Below are 18,600 nucleotides of genomic sequence, written 5' to 3'. Positions count from 1 at the left end.
TCTTTCTTAACCTGCTTCTATCAAAGCCCACAGTAAACATATGATGAGCCCAAACAAGAAATCCAAGAACACATATATTGATCATGGCATAAACCATGCCTAGATACCCGAAAACCGATATTCCCGAAAAAGTAGAAACGATATGAGCATATCCAAAAAAAACACAAGTGGTCGCCTTGGGGACAATTTTGCTCTTAACTGCGCAGGAATATGAACAAAACACGTGCATCCAAACACTCGTAAATGCCTATTATAGTAAGTCCTTCTATTATCTCCTTCACGCTACCCAATCCGAACTAATGAGTGCCTGTAGCAGCTCGCTACTGCCATACATAAGAATGAATAGTCATAAACGGAGTTGTGCTTCTATTATCACTCACGGGATAAGAGTTTCTAGTATGCTTGGCATATTCACACGCATCACCGAACAAATATTTAAATCGAGTCCTTGAAAACAAATCGGAATAACTTCTTCAAAACAAAGAATGATAGGTGTCCTAATCGTCTATGCTTCTGTATTATTTCTTGGTTGACATCCTTACTTTTCCCAAAAAAGGCTTGACCAGAGTTTTGAATTACATCTAATATATACAAGTCATCACGCACTCTACCACTGCCAATCCTTTTCCCTGTTTGAAGATCCTGCAAAATACAATGATCGGGAAAGAACTCGATTTTACAGTTTAGAGCTTTGGTGACGGCACTAACAGATAAAAGATTGACAGGGAACTCAGGGACATGGAGCACGGTTGATAGTTTAATATTAGGAGTACAAACGACAGAACCTGTTCCAGAGATAAGTGTTAAAGAACCATTGGCTATTTTAACATTATCTCATTTGGGACACGGAGAATAGTTTTGAATTCCTTTAGAAGAGTCTGTCATGTGTCTATTTGCATCAGAAGCAACAATCCAAGAATTAAGGTGAGCAGCAAAGGCAGTACCTGATTGCACATGATTGGATGTGGCAACATTAGCGGAGTCAAGTTTGGCTAGGAGGCGACAGAGAAGTTGAATTTCATCCGAAGACAAGATTTCTCAAGAAACCGTCTCCTTGAATGTCTCTATATTTCTGCCTAATTAGAAGAAAATCTAAAGAAAATTGCTCAAACGCCTCGCTGGAAACCAAATTTGTCTCGAGCGAGCCTTAGCTCCGGTGAAAGTAAAAATAAAAACTAGTAGGGATAGGCTCGAAATGTTCCAACGACCCTAATAGAAAAAATTTCAAAAACAAAACTGACTAGAAGGAGTTTGTGTTGCGGACAGCCACAAAGAGAGAGAAAACTCGACCTCTTTGATTAAAACAGAACCTTAGTGCTGCGAGAGAGATAACTCACCTCAAAAGGCAGCAATGGCTCTGATACCATGTAGATTTTCAGAAGAAGAAAAGGCTTTTTATTTTTTTTGTGTGTGTTTACATCCATGAGCAAGGAAATTTATACAAAGCTCCTAATACTAATTAAGGAAATAAAATAAATCTATACAATCAATCCAACTATTAAATAAAATCAAATAAAATCAGATCTCCTAAATATAATCAAATCTCCTGAAATTATGCTAATCAATACTCCTATATTAAATCTCCTTGAATCATGCTAATCAACATTAGATGGGTAGGATAGCGAGAGAAGGCATCAAGCTGCATGAAGCTTTCTGAAACCATTAGCATTTGAATTGATAAAAGGGCGTGCAGTTAATTAGAATCTAAGTGCTTGTTTAATTTTGATCCTTGTTTCAGAATCTGTTAGTTGAAAATTATCATTTTGTTGTATTCTGTTTAGCACTAGCAGCTAAAGTTCCACCTGAAAAAAAGAACAAAATGCTGCATTTAGAAGGGGCCGATTTCTTAACTGGTAATTGTATTATGTTCTCTGGAGGTTAGTGTGACATGAATGTTTTGCAGGTTTTGGATGAATGTCTTCGTGCAATCTCTGGATTTAAGGGGACTGAAGATCCTTCGAGTGATATATCACTTGATAGCCCTTTCACATCTGACTATGTCAAATTAAAAACAATCTCGTCGGCTCCATCTTATGGGCCACATGATTGTGCAGTAAATAATGATGGAGCTGAAAAGCTGTCAGGAAGGGAGCAGTGGCTGGAAGCAATTGTTAGGCATTTGCCTCTTATCATTCAGCATTCTTCTCCAATGGTTAGTTCATATATACTTTTTTCCAATTTCTCTAGATTTTATTACTTATACCATATTATAAGAAGTTAGTGAAGTAGAAAAAAGAAAAAAAGTTGCACATTTAAAAGGCTCATTTGAATTCTGATTGCTGCGAAAGTAGCCTCTGAACTACTTGTACTGCTTACTCAAGTACTTACAGATTTCATGTATAAGTTCAAGAAAACAATCTTTTTATGATTTTTAACATTCAAGCGACTCATTGTTAGTATTTGTTGCCTTGTTATTGGAGAACCCAATGAAAGCTGCTAGCTAACTGTATGAATTGGAGCTGTTAATGTTCAGAACTGTAGTTAAGGGCACTTGTTTGCTGCTCTCATAGGGAGATATATACATATTTTACCCACAATGACAGCTCCCAAAGTTGAATATGCCTAATAATTTAGGTCAATATATGTCATGCTCAAGTAAAGTGCTGTGGGAGTTGTGGCTGTTTCTCATATGGTGGTACTTATTTGTGTCCAAGAAGATTAACAAGTTAAAGCTACCTATGGTGTAGATGTTCCCTTTATAACAATATAAGCTTTTAGATGAGATGATCACATAATTCAACAATATTTGTTCTCCCAGAATACTTTAGAGCATGCATGCTAATCATCAAAATCAATTAATGCATAGAGATCTTGTATTGGTTTCTCTCATAGAAGTTGCCAGCCTGCTGCTCTATGACTCATTTATTCTAATTACTTTGCTTTGCTCCTTTAGGTGAGGGCTGCGTCAGTTACTTGTTTTGCTGGAATAACTTCCACAGTTTTCTTTTCTCTGCCAAAGGATAAACAAGACTTCATCCTGAGCACTTGTGTAAGTTTTTGCTACACAACTAATTAGTGCATTGGTGCTTTATCCTTTTTTCAAGTATACAGAATGATCATGGCGATTTAAGTTGTACTTGTGAAATCTTCTCAGGTTAAAACTGCAAGAAGTGATGAGGTTCCAAATGTTAGATCAGCTGCTTGTCGTGCTATTGGTGTAATTGCTTGTTTTCCACACATTTTCCAGAGGTACTAGAGTCATTTAGCCTTGGTTTCTCGTTGGAGGCATTATTTGAACTCATTTGAATTGTGTGACCACCTCATCTAGAAGCTTAAGCTTAAACTGTTAGAGAGAGAGAGTACACTTTTAATTTACTTATTATATTTTGTCTCGATAGGCTCTTTCATGTGTGCCTGATTCTTTTTTCATGGGCCAAACACATGAATATGTTTTTTTTCTTTTTTCCGGTAGCAGTGAGATTTGAACTCTGGCCCTCTGCTTGCTTTGATACCATGTTGAATTTGTGTGTCCACCTCATCTAAAAGCTTAAGCTTAAACAGTTAGAGAGAAAACATTTTAATTTATTTATATTTTGCTAGTCAGCAGACTCATTTATGCACATTCTTTGTTAGTGAGTAAATATATGTTCCAATCTTGGCAGTGCAGAGCTTTTTGACAAGTTCATTTCTCCTGCTGTGCACAATAGTAATGATTCCTCAGTATCGGTTGGTTTCTATATTCCTGTTTTTGCATACCTTCTCCTTTCCAATGTATTAACCTAGTAAAAAGGTACAGGCAAGCTTAATGTGCTAACTTTCAGGTACGCATAACAGCCTCGTGGGCTTTAGCTAATATATGTGATGCACTTCGCCACCATGTTGATGTACATGGATTTGAGAACTTCTCTTCAGGTCCTTTGAACTTCTGAATGCTTTTAGATCTGTTTGTTGTGTAACAATACTTTCAGATGTCTTATTGTTCTTCTATATGAATTATTCAACAGTGAGCTCACAGTCTATCTCCTTGCTGATGAACTGTGCTTTGCACCTTACAAACGATAATGACAAGGTAAGCCATGCAGTTAGCTATATCTACTACTTCCAGTTCTTATACCTTGACGTGTTTTGTCATGTTAGCTATTGCCATTTACCATTTACTTCTCATGTTTTCTGATATCAGGTCAAAGCAAATGCTGTAAGAGCATTGGGTAACCTTTCAAGAGTTGTTAGGCTTTCAAGTCGATCGTGTGCTTATGATAGGCAAGCAGATCCAATGGTCGTATCTTCTGGGGGCAAGCCCACAAAAAATTTGTCCGTCTCCGAGGATCTGGGAGGTTGTTCAAGTGCACATAACACTCCCTTGGAAAATTTTAAATGGCTTGAGAAGATGGTGCAGGCATTTATTTCTTGTGTTACAACTGGAAACGTTAAGGTATTTTCTTCTCCCTCATAGTGCGCATCAGGTAAAAAGAAAGAATGAAAAGGAATAGTAGATATCAAACCCTGAATTTAACGTGTGTCCTCCAAGTACAATAACTGCATACTTAAAAGTGTTGGCATTGCTATCAGGTACAATGGAATGTTTGCTACTCATTGAGCAACTTGTTTTCCAATCCAACATTGAAGCTGGAAAACATGGTTTGGTGAGTACTTCCTAACCTTGTCCCAATCCTCTATTTAGCATGTCTTTGTTTTCTATTGATGTTGGATGGCCACGTGATTATGCCTAGAGATGTTGGATGGCTTTTGTTACACGATTCAGTATTTGACATCCTCGTCCTCAAAAACCCATGTCAACTTAACAGAAAGATTGCTAGGTAAATTGGTTTCAGATTCTGGGAGTTACTTGGATATATCCAACCTGGTGAGCCAAAGAGGATGAATGGATAAAGATGAGGACCAAGTTGATTATCTCATCTCTTGGGTTCCTTAATGAATCTCATCCAAGGCTTTTTTTGGGTTTCAGTGCCACAAGTAGAAGAGAGTATAGACGAAAATAACATCTACAAGTTTCATAAGAGAGGACCTGGTTACTTCTATGCGTCTGATTATATAAGTAGATATTAGCAAATTCAATCACCATTTAAACAATATTTAAGAAAAGTAAAAGATGATGCAGGTGCAGAGGGACATTTTGTGAGGAAGTCTGCGATCTGATCAACTGAACTTATGTAGTGGATTTGAAGATCTTTTGCTGCTACTTTTTCTCGAATAAAATGAAAATCCAGTTCAATATGTTTTGTGCGAGCATGAAAAATTGGATTGGCAGTAAGGTAGGTATCTTGATTTACAGTAATCCCCATTTTGTAAGAGCTACATAGAAATATACCATTAATAGAACTATATTACCTGTCTTATTTTTGTTCTCTTTGTCGCCTTGACCATGCTAATTGATAGTCACTTAAAACTTGTTTTAAGAGATGATAGTCTGAAGCAGATAGGTTGCACAGGACTATAGGAGTTGTCATCTTACTAAACTATGCTTACAGTTTGAAAAAGAAAATATTTAGGGATTTCGAAGGGTAGTGACATTTTTAGTTATTGACAAAACCTTAAGATGCATTATGTAAACGAGGATAGCTGGATTGTCACGTGATGCATAATTCTTTTTCTCTTTTTTGTATTGATTGACGGCTGGAAAATTCTTATTGTGGGGTTATTGGTACAGTCTCCGAATGCAATCCACCAACTTAATTCTGTTCTTGAGTGGTGCATGATTCTTCTCTTTTACTCCATTTTGTATTGATATTCTCACACTTCTATATGTTTGCAGTATTTGAGTTTCTACATATGTTGTTAACGCACATAATATATTGTCTGTATTGACTAGCATGTTAATATTGCAGGGCATCATCAGTTTTTAGCATTTTGTTGCTACTCCTTCGTGATTCTTCTAATTTTAAGATCAGGATACAAGCAGCTGCTGCTTTGGCTGTTCCAGCATCCTCAAATGGTGAATTCTTCTTTTTTATCTATTGTTTCATATCTCATCTCACAGTTGGCTTATGGAAAGGTTTTTTTCCTGTTCCTTTGGATCACGTTTGCATTTCCTCTTAACTAGTTTGCGATTGTGGCATAGTAGTAGTAGTTGTTAAAACTTGCATACTGGTGCTGGAAAAAGCTACTTGACAAGTAGGACTAACCTGTGTTAAAGGACAGCCAAAATAAACTAACGGACAAGACATAATTTGTAAATATCGCTGCCAGCACAATCTTTATGCTGATGAATATACTGTTACCATTGTCCAAAAGAAAAAAAAAATGAAACTAACATAACAGGGAAGCCCATGCTAAAGGTAAGTGCAAGAATTTTTTACAATAGAAGAAGTTTGTGGATATGACATACTTTATGTAGTCATGTGGTGCAGATATAGGTTGAAAAGTCGGAGGGTGGAAGGGCTCTTTTTCCATCATGAAGTCAACTGTTAGTCATGTTCATTTGTATTTCTTCAAGCTATTGGCTCTTTCCTATTTGACCTCATAATGTGAGACCCGTTTTGTGCAGATTATGGCGGATCATTCTTTAGTGTTCTTCAAGGTGTGCAGCATGTTGTCGAGAGTCTGAGTTCTGATGAGATTTCATCACCATCAAATTTGAAATATAGGTTGGCGCTTGAAAAGCAGGTTGAGCTCCTAGACCATTTTACTTAGACACGCAAGACATTAGAAGTATAGCCAACAAGGAGTATGAATATTCATGCTTTGAAATGTCTGCTGAACATTTTTTATCTTTTCATATAGAAGAAGTCAAGTTTTGTACCCCTTCTTATCGAAAGATGAAAAAGTTGTTTACGCTTTCTTGTCTACTTTCCATTTATAAATGTTACGATATGACATTGTTGCAGTAGTGGGCTGGGGCTGTAGTCTTCTTGACTAGGATTCTCTTTTTGAAGCATATGTTGAAACTGCCAGCTAAAGGGTTATATTATTTAAATAAATAAAAGCTGAACACTTTTCTACTTAAACTTAAACTTGAGATATATGCCATAATTTGATTAATTGGTGTTGCCATGTTGGTTAAAGTATTTCACTCCGTATTTGGTGGATTGGGGCAATCCCATGACATGAGTTCAATGTTTTGATAAGTTCGATCCTCTTTATCATAGTTGACCACTCTTGTATCAATTATTTTCACCAACTGCTTTTTACTGAATTTTTCTTTTGCAGCTTACCTCAACTATGTTGCATTTGCTTGGCCTCACTTCCAAAACGGATGATCGCCGTGTCCATGAGTTTCTAATGAAGGTAAGACTTATAATATTAATTCAATGCTTGAGAATCTACAGATTGTTTTAAAAAAATCTCCTTATAAAATAAAATTTAAAAAGCACCTTTGTATTTTAAGGATTTGCATGCTTGCTTGAAGCCGAGGGTTTACTGGAAACAACCTCTCTACCTTCACAAGGTAGGGATAAGGCTGTGTACATACTACCCTCGCCGAACCCCTATTTGTGGGATTACACTGGGTATTTTGTTATTGTTGTTGTTGTTGTATTTTAAGGAGGTTTCATGGCAGATGATTTATGTGGTGATATTGTACTACTCCGTTACTTTCTGTTTATTGCTGTTGCTGCTTTGGTTCCCATCTGTGTTGCGTGCATCAACTTTTTTTAGGCAGTATAAAGATTTTAGAACTCAAGTTCTCTGCGCTGATGTTGAGACCTGTAATCCAAAGTTGTCGGCATGCTTGTCCTTTGGTGTGTCCTCTTGGAATTGCCACATGATGTTCCTACATCACTATGTTGTCTTTCTCCATCGCCATATATATCCTAATTTCCAACTACTGCCACTCTTTTTTTTTTTGATGGGCCATATTTTGAGTTGCTTTTGATATGCCAAATCTCTTTACTATTACTCCACCACCTCTAGCCTGTCTTCACAAACCTGAAACGTTGGTAGGCATGTTTTTCTAACAGTTCTGTCTGAAGTTGCACCCATGTTTATCAAGCAGTTACAATTTATAATTTTTGGATTCCCCTTAGATTAGAATCCTCAGAATCATAAATTGGTTACCAATATCACCTGGTAAGACGCCGTTGATTGGAATAGAAAATTTCGGAAGAATTAGGTTCAAATACATTTCCTGGGATCCTTTTCCTTTCAAACTATAAACATGGGAATCGTTGAAGTAGCTCCGCGGTCCATGCAACTCTGGTCAGAAAGTAAGCTAGTGATGCTTTCGGCTACTGGATTTTCACCATTTAGGATGCAGCATCCGGGCTGCTTCCCTAGCAGTGTGAAACTTGTAATTGCTTTCTTCTTCCTGCTTCATTAGATAAAGTGTCTTCATTAATAGATAGATAGATAGAATTGTTTGCTTCATAGTGTCGATATATCAAGTAAAGGCCATTGAAACTATTTTTTGCTGCGTCTCAATATTGGAATGGTGGATAATGAACGAGTCTGTGTGTCTATCTTAAACAAGTGAAAGGGTTGTCAATTGGATCTTCTTGTGACTTGAATTTTCTTAAGATGATAGAATCAGGCTGATCATGGATTTGTTTAGCATCTATCCTCAGACATGATTGAGATATGTATGGAACGAAAGGTTATTTCCCTTTGTAGATGAATTTTTATTTTCTGGTGGGCATAAACAAAAATTGTGCAGTCATTAGTATTTTGGATTTACTTTGAGCCTTTCAATATTGGTCAAGTATGTTAGTAACAGCCGTTAGAGTCACCAGTTAAGAGCAAGTACTACGGTGCTAACTGCTTCGTGAGAGTAGTCCTTATTATGCAAGCAGATAAACATGCACATGTACGTAGTTGGCCCTTTAGCCTTTCATAAATTTATACTGCACTAGGTTCCATGCATGTGTCTTTCAATATGTTTACACAAAATATTGTATTTTACTTTAGTAAAGAGTCAAGTACTTACAGGGATGGATGGAGTATTCTAGTGACCGGTTCAATTGAACCCATAACTTTATATGTGAAGTATAAGTTTACGTGTAAAAATTCATAAAAATTGCAAAAAAAAAAAAAAAAAAAAAGGTTATGAATCCTTATCTTTAAAAATATAATGAGTTTAATGTTAAAAACCTTAAAAGCTGAACCCATATAATTCAAATCCTTGATCCGCCTCTGAGTACTTAAAAAGTTTACATTGAAAAACTTCCACTCAACCTCAATAGTATCTATGTTCTTTAAATTTCATATACGATAGTTGTCTTAGCATCTTTTCTACAGAATTCCAGATTATTTTTGGGGGAGGGGGGAATGATAGGAGCCGGGTTGAGATTTTAGTTATTTCTCTTAATATTTTATCTGATGCGTGCTATTTTTTTCTTCTAATTCCAATGCAAGGGGATTGAGTAGCATCTTTAATAGCTAATGGTGTTTCTTATTATTTTAATGGTAAAGAGAACACATAAAGAGAACTTGAAGAAATAAATCAAGAATCTTAATATACAAGGTTATACCAAAATACTTGAGTTGCTAATGTCGAGGTTTCTGTACATGTTCTCTTTCCAGATTTCTAGTCCATAAAATCTGTATTTGCTTTACTATATCTTTTCTCAGGTTTGTGTCTCATTCTGTTTATGTTGCTGTAGAAATCATCCTTTCTCGAGGAGTGGTTTAAGTTGGTCTGCATGTCTCTTGAGAAATCACCTAACCAGTTTGAGGCCGAATATTACTCTTCTGTTAACCACAAGAAAGATGTAATATTCAGAGCTGTTAGGTCACTCATCGAGGTGTATGAAGTGCATGATCTTCACGCTGTTGTACAAAGGTTTCACAAGCTATCCAACATCCTATAACAGTTTTTTTCCAGTTTTGGGTTCCTACATCTGCTTGGTCGGTCTGGCGTGTATTTTCTCTGGCTGCTGCTGCTTGAGCTGGTTAGCCCTATCCGGTCGACGCTATACCTTAAGCTCTGTAATTTTGCCATGGTCCTCTTGGTTGAATGACACCAATGACAACCTGTAGATTAGTCATCAGAACAAAGTGGTGGTTGTCTTTCGATGTGAATTTGTGTTGGAGGTCCCAAATGGTTGCCTTTACCAAAAGGATGTGCGGACATCTCCCAACGATTACTTGTAGATTAGTCCGTGAACAAAGTGATTGCCGTCTTTGGATGTGCAACTCCATGGAAATGGAAGCTGCGAATGGTTGCCATTAGCAAAAGGATGAGCACAAAAGCGCCATATGATAACCTGTAGATTAGCCTGCTGAACAACTTGATAGTTATCTTTGGATGTGAATTATATCGGACTCTTACATGGCTCTCTAGCAAAAGGATGAGCAGAAAATTTCCAGTATCCTCTGGTTTCTGAGACATCTGGAGACATCCTGTATTTGTTGTGCTTTGTGTAGCAATTTGAGTTCCCAATTTTTTGTGTAAGATATTTTGAATCCTCATTTGGTTTTGCTTACTGCCACAAAATTATTTATAAATGACAATAGGACCACGTATTTTTTTGAGACAATGCATGTAAGTCATTAGCTTAATTAAATTTTATTATAGAAAGGTGCTACCAATGGGGAAAGAAATGTTGCATTGTGGAAATACTAATAACTAATCGACATCAAATAAATATCAACAGTTTACGTGGTCATTCACGTTTCATTTCTACCATCGACTAACTAAATTAATTTCTTTTTAAATTTTTTATTACATTGGGGGAGGGACATTAAATTATCGTTGATTAAGTTAACATTTTTTGTTCATTAATTCCTTTGTTCTATTACATGTAGTTAAGTTTTTTAATCTTAGTATTGTTTGATCAAAAAATATAATTTCCGGCTAAACTATTAAATTTATATAATGAGAGTTAGATCTAGTTAAGGATAATAACTCTAGATATTAAGCACAGAGATGTATATTAGATGGGACAGATTCCGTATGTGGTTGGTGACAATAAATATTGATTTCTCAAGCAGGAGCATTAAGGGAGATATAGTCTACAATAAATGTCAATAAATGACGTTTAAGTAAATAGAGAGAATGATTCACCCAATAATGGATGAGTTGGACGAATATTTTGCCTGACAATGATGAATGACAGATAGATTCAAGATTCAGATGGAAAGTGGGGAATAATATGAACAAGAATCTTTGTAAAAAGGTAATATTTATGGTTTTGCCCGACGGAAAGTCCTCTTCTTAAAAGTGTTCTTATCAGAATCAATATTACATGCCTATATCATTGTCCCCTCTTTCTATATATATGAGACATTTTTCCTAGGAAACCCTAATAGTACAAATGCGGGGAATATTCACTAGAATATTTTCTTTTAATATCCTATCTTGACAAATTAGCCGTTACAAGTCTTATCATCAGTAGTCGATCTCGACCTCGACCCTTGCTGACATCTTGATTACGATAACCGTCGATATCTTGACCACGACTCATGTCGGCACCTCGGCCATTAACCTCGTAGCATCTTGGGCGAACTCGACCGATAACTTTCTTTAATGCCACATTACGCTAAATATTCTGAAGACGGATTTTGGCTTATACAGTTAGTCCCTCCGCTTATTAAGGCCGAGCTCAGACTGCCTTGATGAGCGGACTCCGCATGTCGCAGTTGACGAAATGAGGCGAGCAAGATGGGTAGCGGCGCTTTAGGCGAGGTGGCGACATGACTTTTCGTGAGCTACAAACTTTGGGGATGCGTTGTTTCAGAATGACGTCATGACATCATACGTCACTGTGCCGCGCCTTCCCGATGCCCTGCGTCGTTTCCCGCGCCTCTGCAGTTTCGATACTTGCGCTGGGCAATGATGGCTTGATTTCTAGGTCTTGGTGCTTGAAATCTTATAAATATGGACCTGAGGTTCCTTATGTTTGTTTTACATACTTGCATTATCGAATCCCTGTATCCCTTTCTTTATTCTCCATATCAAACCCCTGTCTCCTTCTTGCTTCGTCACTGCGTATCCGCTCCCTTGGTTCCAGTGATTTCAGTTGTTCTCGACTTTTCTGTGCTCAAGATATCCTCTCAAGAATATGGTTAACGCACCCTCTGGTTCTAGTATGGCGCTTAACCCTACCCCTTTGGCGGTGCACATGCCTCCTCATAGCGACGGTGCTTCCGTTGCCCCTAAAGATGAGGGGTTCCCTACGGTGGAGAAAATAATTCCTCGCAGTAAAAAGATTAGATCTGACTTTTCGAAGTTGCCTGATGATGACCCTGATATCTCGGAGTCGACGATGAACGAGGTTGACCTCGCTGCGTTTAGGAAAAAGTTCAAAATTTCGGCTCATATCGATCTGGTTCTGGCGGGGCACGATGTTGTACAGATACATCGTCCAGGATATTGCGCGTTTTATGCGTATCCGTTCTAATTGGGCTATTCTTTTCCTTTTTTCCCGTTGGCGGAGGAATTTTGCCGCTACTACGGCATCTGCCCGACCCAACTCTCCCTCTATATCTACAAGTTTATCCGTATGCTGACGAAATATGCGGAGTTGGCTGGCCGTGGGGTCTCACTTTGCCACTTGATGCATCTCTTCCCCCCTAGTTTCTATAGGGGGACAATGCTACACCTTCGCCACCGAGGAAGTAAAAGTTTGGTAGTGAAGATGGACGATAAGGCGAATCGTCAGTTCTGGCTCAACTATTTCTTCATCAAGACCGAGGATGTGGTGGTCAACGCAAGCAGGTTCCCCGAGGCTTGGAATTACGCTCGTAAGTATCTTTTTGCCGAGCATTCATTTTTCCTGTTTTAGTTGCAGTCTAACATTTCGTCCCTTCTTCGTGTAGCTGAGACTTCGCCCCCTTCCTTGGTCGGGGACATTCATGACTGGGTCAGCTAGTTCTTGCCTCACACAGTAGGGATTCGTGAATGGCCGACCTTTATCAAGAAATTCGGGCCTACGCCTTCCGCGACCGGTGAGTTCGTCTATACGTAGTTATTTATGCATGCATAATTATCTCGTCTATACTGTTTTGACCTCGTGGTTATCTGCTCGTTGTGGCTTTGTGCGGGAAGTGATGGTCTTCTAATTTTTCTTTTTCAGCTCGGGGACCTTCGAGAAGGCAGAAGGCTCCTGCTCCGGCATTCCGTAAGAAGAAGGCCGCTTCTGTTCCTTCTGCTGCGATGAGGTCTGCTCGGTCGTCGACTACTCCTGCATCAGGGCTTTCGACTTCCCCTTTGCGTCATTTAGTAGATGAGGACGATGAGGAAGGATCATCGCTGAATGGCAATAACTTGCTTCTCCGCAAGAGGCGATCTGTAGATATCAGTGAAAGAGTTGCCCGTGCGGGGAGTTCGGTGTGGAGGATTTCGTCGTCCGAGAGACGGCGACCATAGAACTTGGAGATGGCGTCGAGTTACCGCCCACGATTCCGCCGTCATCGTGGGCCGAGGAATGTACGTCTCTCCCTGAGGTAGTGATGTATTTTGAAGGGCCGTCGGCAAGAGTCCCTGACGTCTTACGGGAGGGCGAGCCATCGACCTTGCTATCAACCAATGATCCTTCTTCCCGGGTTAACATAAAGGGAAAAAGTGTAGCAGAAGAAGGCTACGAGACGGGCTCTGATATGGACGCCGAGGATGATGGGGGAAGGACGTACCCCACTCGAGGTGAGATTGGAGGGGAACACGCGGTCTATCGCGATCCCCTTGGACCGGGATCTGCTGGTTGATACGGAGGACATGATCCCTTCCCTTGGTCCCCTCTATTCCGATGTGGAGGGTAAGACCCTTAAGAAGTTAAAAGACGCCACTCTGTCGAGGAGTATAGTCGGCCTCGCTCTTAGGGTAAACATTTGATCTTTCTTCATTTTTTTAATGTTTTCTTCATTTTTTTAATGTCGAATCCAGTTTTATTCTTACTCGTTCTGTCTTTCTTTCAGACCGTGATCTTGGAGATCGAGAGTGCCCGCCGAGAGGAGAGGCGTAAGGCCATTTTCCAGAAGATAAAGAGGAAATATCGCTAATACCGTGATAAGCACCGCAAGATCTGCAGCCGGTTCGGTGGAATCAGCATTTTCCAGGCTCTCCGAAGTGAACTGAAGGAGAAGGATGACGAATTGATGAGGGTCATTGGAAAATGTAGCAAAATCGAGGGGGGCGTTGAGGGACAAAGAAGAGGAACTCGAGGTAAGCAAGGGGTGGAGGCTCAATGCGCCGATCTTCAAGCCCAGGTGATTTTATTGCACGCCGAGCTCGATGAGTGTCAACTCAAAGTGGATGCTCTGAGTGGAGAGGTTGCAGATAAGGTGGTGGTCTTAGAGAGGGCGGAGTAAGCCCAATTGTCAGATGTGAGGAAGGCGGAGGCTTTCACAATCGTGATCCGCGTTCTTCGTTTTGAGAGGGAGAGTGCTTTGGAGATGGCCAGGCTTAGGGAGGAGCGGCTTGATGAGCGGATAGGGAAGCTGGAGAGAGATTCTTCGAGCCTTAGTGATCGAGTCGCAGTTCTAGAGGCCGAGAAGGCACAGTTGTTGACTCAGTCGTCCTTGTCGCGCACTTCTGCCTTTCCTGACGTTCTGCGGGATTTGTACGAGGAATAGATTCATGCTGAGGCCCAGCTAGATATATTCAGGGACCTGATGGGGACGGTGGCTGTTTCAGAAGCCAACTTTGAGGACGCTCATGCTAAGGCACGTAAAGCTCGGTTTGCTTGTGGTTATGATCCCGCTACACCGGAAGCCGGCGACAGGAGGTTGTGAGCGTGGATCGGATCGAACAGGATGCCTGGTATGATAATGAAGCTGGCGATGGTGATGGCGATGGCGAGGAGGTAGGTGGAGACGGTCTGGGCAATCAAGCTGGTAGCGCCGCTGGGTCAGGCGGTGATTAGTTGTTGTTCTTTTTGGTTTAGCCGCAGATTAGTGTGTAATTTTGTAAAAACTATTCTATAGTATGAAGTGTTAGTTTTGTTATTCGTACCTGATTCCTTTTCTTTATTCGGGTTTGTGCGTTTTTCTGATTTTGTTGCTTGATTGCCTTTGTCGTAACCAATTTGTTTGAGTAAGCTGAACAAGGTTGAAAGTAGCCTTCGTTTTAGTTAAGGTCGTAGGTCGAATAGGTATTAATTCGAATGAGGTCGAACATAACCTCTGATTAATTGAGGCCGTGGGTCGAATATGTGTTAATTCGAACGAGGTCGAGTGTAACCTTTAATTAATTGAGGCCATAGGCCGAATAGGTGTTAATTCGAACGAGGTCGAATGTAACCTTTAATTAATTGAGGCCATAGGGCGAATAGGTGTTCTTTCGAACGAGGTCGAATGTAACCTTTAATCAATTTAGGCCGTGGACCGAACATGTGTTAATTCAGACGAGGTCGAATGTAACCTTTAATTAATTGGGCCCGTGGGCCGAATAGTTGTTAATTCAAACAAGGTCGAATGTAACCTTTACTTGATTGAGGCCGTGGGCCGAATAGGTGTTTATTCGAACGAGGTCGAATGTAACCTTTGATTAATTGAGACCGTGGGCCGGATAGGTGTTAATTCGGACGAGGTCGAATGTAACCTTCGCTTGGGGAGAGCGGGGATAACCTTCATGTGCCTATGCTTTATTCATATTCTTGGAGAGATTTATATATTTTCCGGGGGCTGGTTGGCTAGGTCAATCCCAGTCCCAGTCTGTCTAGTCCCTTCATTGGTTGAACTGGAAAAATAGTGAGAGATCGAGCAATGAACTCGTCGTCCAGTGCCTTCGTCTATGCGCACCTCAATCCCGAAGTATCCCCGTCCTCGCCTCGTTAAAAACCTTATCGAGAAAACCCAAGTGGAACAAAACTCGAGTGAGGGAAAAAGAGTGCAACTTTGGGGACCTCGTCCTTTAAAAGTAGAAGTACTTGAGGTGTGTAATATTCCAGTTGTTTGGTAGTCGCTTTCCTTCCATTGTTTCTAGTGTGACTTACCCTTTGCTTGCCGCTGCCGTGATTTTGTAGGGACCGTCCCAGTTTATTCGTAGTTTGCCTTCCCGTGGATCTTTGCTTGCTTGTGTTTTAGCTTTCAGCACATAGTCCCTGACTTTAAGTGGCCTGATCTTTGCTCTTTTGTTATAGTAGTGTTCTGCTTACTGCTTTTGGGCGACCATTCTCACATAGGCCATATCTCTTTGTTCCTTGACTTCGTCGAGTTTCTGCCTTTTACTGTCATCGTTCTGGGGTCCGCTTTCGTGGAAGTATCTTAGACTGGGCTCCCCGACCTCGATTGGTATTACTGCGTCAGTCCCATAGACTAACGAGTATGGCGTTTCCCCTGTGATCGTTTTTGGCGTTGTTCGGTAGGCCTAGAGTACTTCTGGTAATATCTCCGGCCACAGTCCCTTGGCGTCTTTGAGCATCTTCTTCATGATGTTCAATATTGACTTGTTGGAGGATTCCGCTTGCCTGTTACCTGCGGGGTGGTAAGGAGTTGATAGTATTCTTTTGATGTGCCATTTTTCGAAAAAGTCGACGACCTTCTTTCCTACAAATTGAGGTCCGTTGTCACAACTGATTTCTTTGGGGAGACCAAAACGTCATATGCTGCTCTTCCATATGAAGGCGATTACTTCATGTTCGCGTATTTGGGCGAATGCTCCTACTTCCGCCTATTTAGAGAAATAATCAGTTAAAACTAAGAGAAATTGTACGTTACCTCGTCTGGCCAGGAGGGGGCCCACGATATCCATTCCCCATTTGATGAATGGCCAAGGGGAAGTTACTGAGTGTAGGTGTTCGCCTGCTTGGTGGATCATTGGGGCGTACTTCTGGCATTGCTCACATTTTTTCACGAAATCTACGGCCTCCTTTTACATGGTGGGCCAATAGTATCCTGCTCGTATGAGGCACCTGACCAAAGCTCGATCGCCGGAATGAGCTCCACAGTGGCCTTCGTGCACTTCTTCAAGGACGCATCGTGTCTAATTTAGGCCCAAGCATTTCGCTAGGGGGCCTCCATATGTCCTTTTGTACATGTCGTTGTGAACGATGTTGTACATGGCCGCTTGCATTCGCAGCTTCTTGGCCTCTTTTTTGTCACTGGGGAGTGTGCCGTCCTGCAAATATGTAATAATACGGTTGCGCCAGTCCCAAGTTAGGTTTATAGTTCTTACCTCGATTTGGTCTATCGACGAGTTGAGGAGGTGGACCACATTTTGGTCTCCGATTGTGATATTTTTGGTGGCTGCCGCTAATTTGGCGAGGCTGTCCGCCTCAATATTCTGTGCTCGGAGAATCTGGTCGAGCTAACATTCGTCGAACTCGGGTAGTAGTTTGCAGATTTCGGTTTGGTATTTTTGTAACCTTTGCTCCTTGATTTGAAAAGTCCCTGTGACTTGGTTTACCACGAGTTGAGAATTGCAGCGCAGCCTTAGCCACTTCTCCCCGTATTTGAGTGCTAGTCTTAGTCCTGCAATTACGGCCTCATACTCAGCCTCGTTGTTAGTCATGTCAGGGCATCTTATGGACTGGCGAATCACTTTGCCTGTTAGTACTTCGAGTACGAGTCCCATCCTGGACCCCGACGCGTTAGATACAACGTAGTGTATAGGACCCAGAGGTCGTGTATTTGGGAAGGAGCATGGACGGCTTCCTTTTTTACTTCGGGCAGTATGTGTGCACTGAAGTCGGCGAGGACTTGAGACTTTATCGCCATTCGCGGTCGATATGTAATATCATGCTCTCTTAGTTCAATGGCCCATTTGGCCAATGTGCCCGAAAGTTAGGGTTTGTGTAAAATGCTTCTTAAGGGGAAAGTCGTGACGACCGAGATGAGGTGGCATTGGAAATATGGTGTAAGCTTCCGTGAAGCTACGACTAAGGGTAGAGCCAGCTTTTCAAGATAGGGGTACCTCGTCTGGACGGCGACCAGTGTCTTGCTAATGTAATAGATGGGAGATTGCGTACCTTTATTTTCTTGGACTAAGACTGCGCTCATAGCTACTTCGGACATGGCGAGATAGATGGGAAGAGGTTGTCCTGGCTCCGGTTTTGAGAGCAACGACGGCGAGGATAGGTACACCTTTAACTCCTTCAGTGCTTAGACGCACTCAGAGGTCCATTAGAGGCTGTTCTACTTTTTTAGTATGCCGAAGAACTTGTGGCACCTATCGGAGGATTGTGAGATGAACCTTAACAGAGCGGCTATTCGGCCGGTTAGCTTCTTGACTTGTTTTTTGGTGGTCAAGTGCTCTGGTATACCCTCGATGGCCTTGATTTGGTCAGGATTGACCTCGATACCTCGTTGCGACACTAGGAAACCCAAGAATTTCCCTGAGGCCATGCCAAATGCACATTTCTCGGGGTTTAGTTTCATGCCGTATTGCCTGAGTATGCCGAATGCTTCTCTTAAGTGGTCGATGTGATATTCTCTCCTTTTGGACTTGACCAGCATGTCATCGATGTATACCTCCATACGAAAGGCATGTCCCTGTAGCAGTATGTCTCCTGGTGAGTGATGAAGGTGGTCTTTTCCCGATTCTCTTCCGCCATAAGGATCTAGTTTTAGCCCGAGTAGGCATCCAAGAAAGTTAGCAACTCGTGCCCGGCTGTCGTGTCGATGAGCTGGTCGATGTGGGGCAATGGGAACGAGTCCTTAGGGCATGATTTGTTCAGGTCAGTGAAGTTTACACATATCCGCCACTTACCGTTCTTGTTTTTAACCATGACCATATTGGTGACCCATTGGGGGTACTTCGACTCCCTGATGGAACCATTTTCCAATAGTTTTTCCACTTCTTCGCGCACTGTGTTATTAATTGCGGGGTTG

At 41.0% G+C, this 18,600-nt stretch overlaps 1 protein-coding gene across 7 annotated transcripts in view; it reads left to right on the top strand.

Annotated features, from left to right (window-relative positions):
* Positions 1 to 10,434, top strand: part of LOC107788403 (uncharacterized) — a 43,327-nt gene extending 32,893 nt beyond the window's left edge. For 4 of the 7 annotated variants that reach the window (XM_016610084.2, XM_016610087.2, XM_075221509.1 and 1 more), the window contains exons 15-27: positions 1,904 to 2,152; positions 2,894 to 2,989; positions 3,095 to 3,189; positions 3,603 to 3,666; positions 3,762 to 3,852; positions 3,945 to 4,009; positions 4,121 to 4,372; positions 4,510 to 4,583; positions 5,787 to 5,893; positions 6,296 to 6,364; positions 6,446 to 6,564; positions 7,108 to 7,185; positions 9,495 to 10,434. In XM_016610084.2, the coding sequence (XP_016465570.1) occupies positions 1,904 to 2,152; positions 2,894 to 2,989; positions 3,095 to 3,189; positions 3,603 to 3,666; positions 3,762 to 3,852; positions 3,945 to 4,009; positions 4,121 to 4,372; positions 4,510 to 4,583; positions 5,787 to 5,893; positions 6,296 to 6,364; positions 6,446 to 6,564; positions 7,108 to 7,185; positions 9,495 to 9,701 (1,566 nt within the window). In that variant the 3' untranslated portion in view covers positions 9,702 to 10,434. The remainder of the gene's footprint in view (positions 1 to 1,903; positions 2,153 to 2,893; positions 2,990 to 3,094; positions 3,190 to 3,602; positions 3,667 to 3,761; positions 3,853 to 3,944; positions 4,010 to 4,120; positions 4,373 to 4,509; positions 4,584 to 5,786; positions 5,894 to 6,295; positions 6,365 to 6,445; positions 6,565 to 7,107; positions 7,186 to 9,494) is intronic. The other 3 variants (XM_016610086.2, XM_075221511.1, XM_075221510.1) reach the window with 1 other exon arrangement.
* Positions 10,435 to 18,600: the final 8,166 nt, after the last annotated feature.

This window comes from Nicotiana tabacum, chromosome 9 (genome assembly GCF_000715075.1).
Source record: "Nicotiana tabacum cultivar K326 chromosome 9, ASM71507v2, whole genome shotgun sequence".
Taxonomy (NCBI): domain Eukaryota; kingdom Viridiplantae; phylum Streptophyta; class Magnoliopsida; order Solanales; family Solanaceae; genus Nicotiana; species Nicotiana tabacum.
This window is presented reverse-complemented; position numbering and strand designations above follow the sequence as displayed.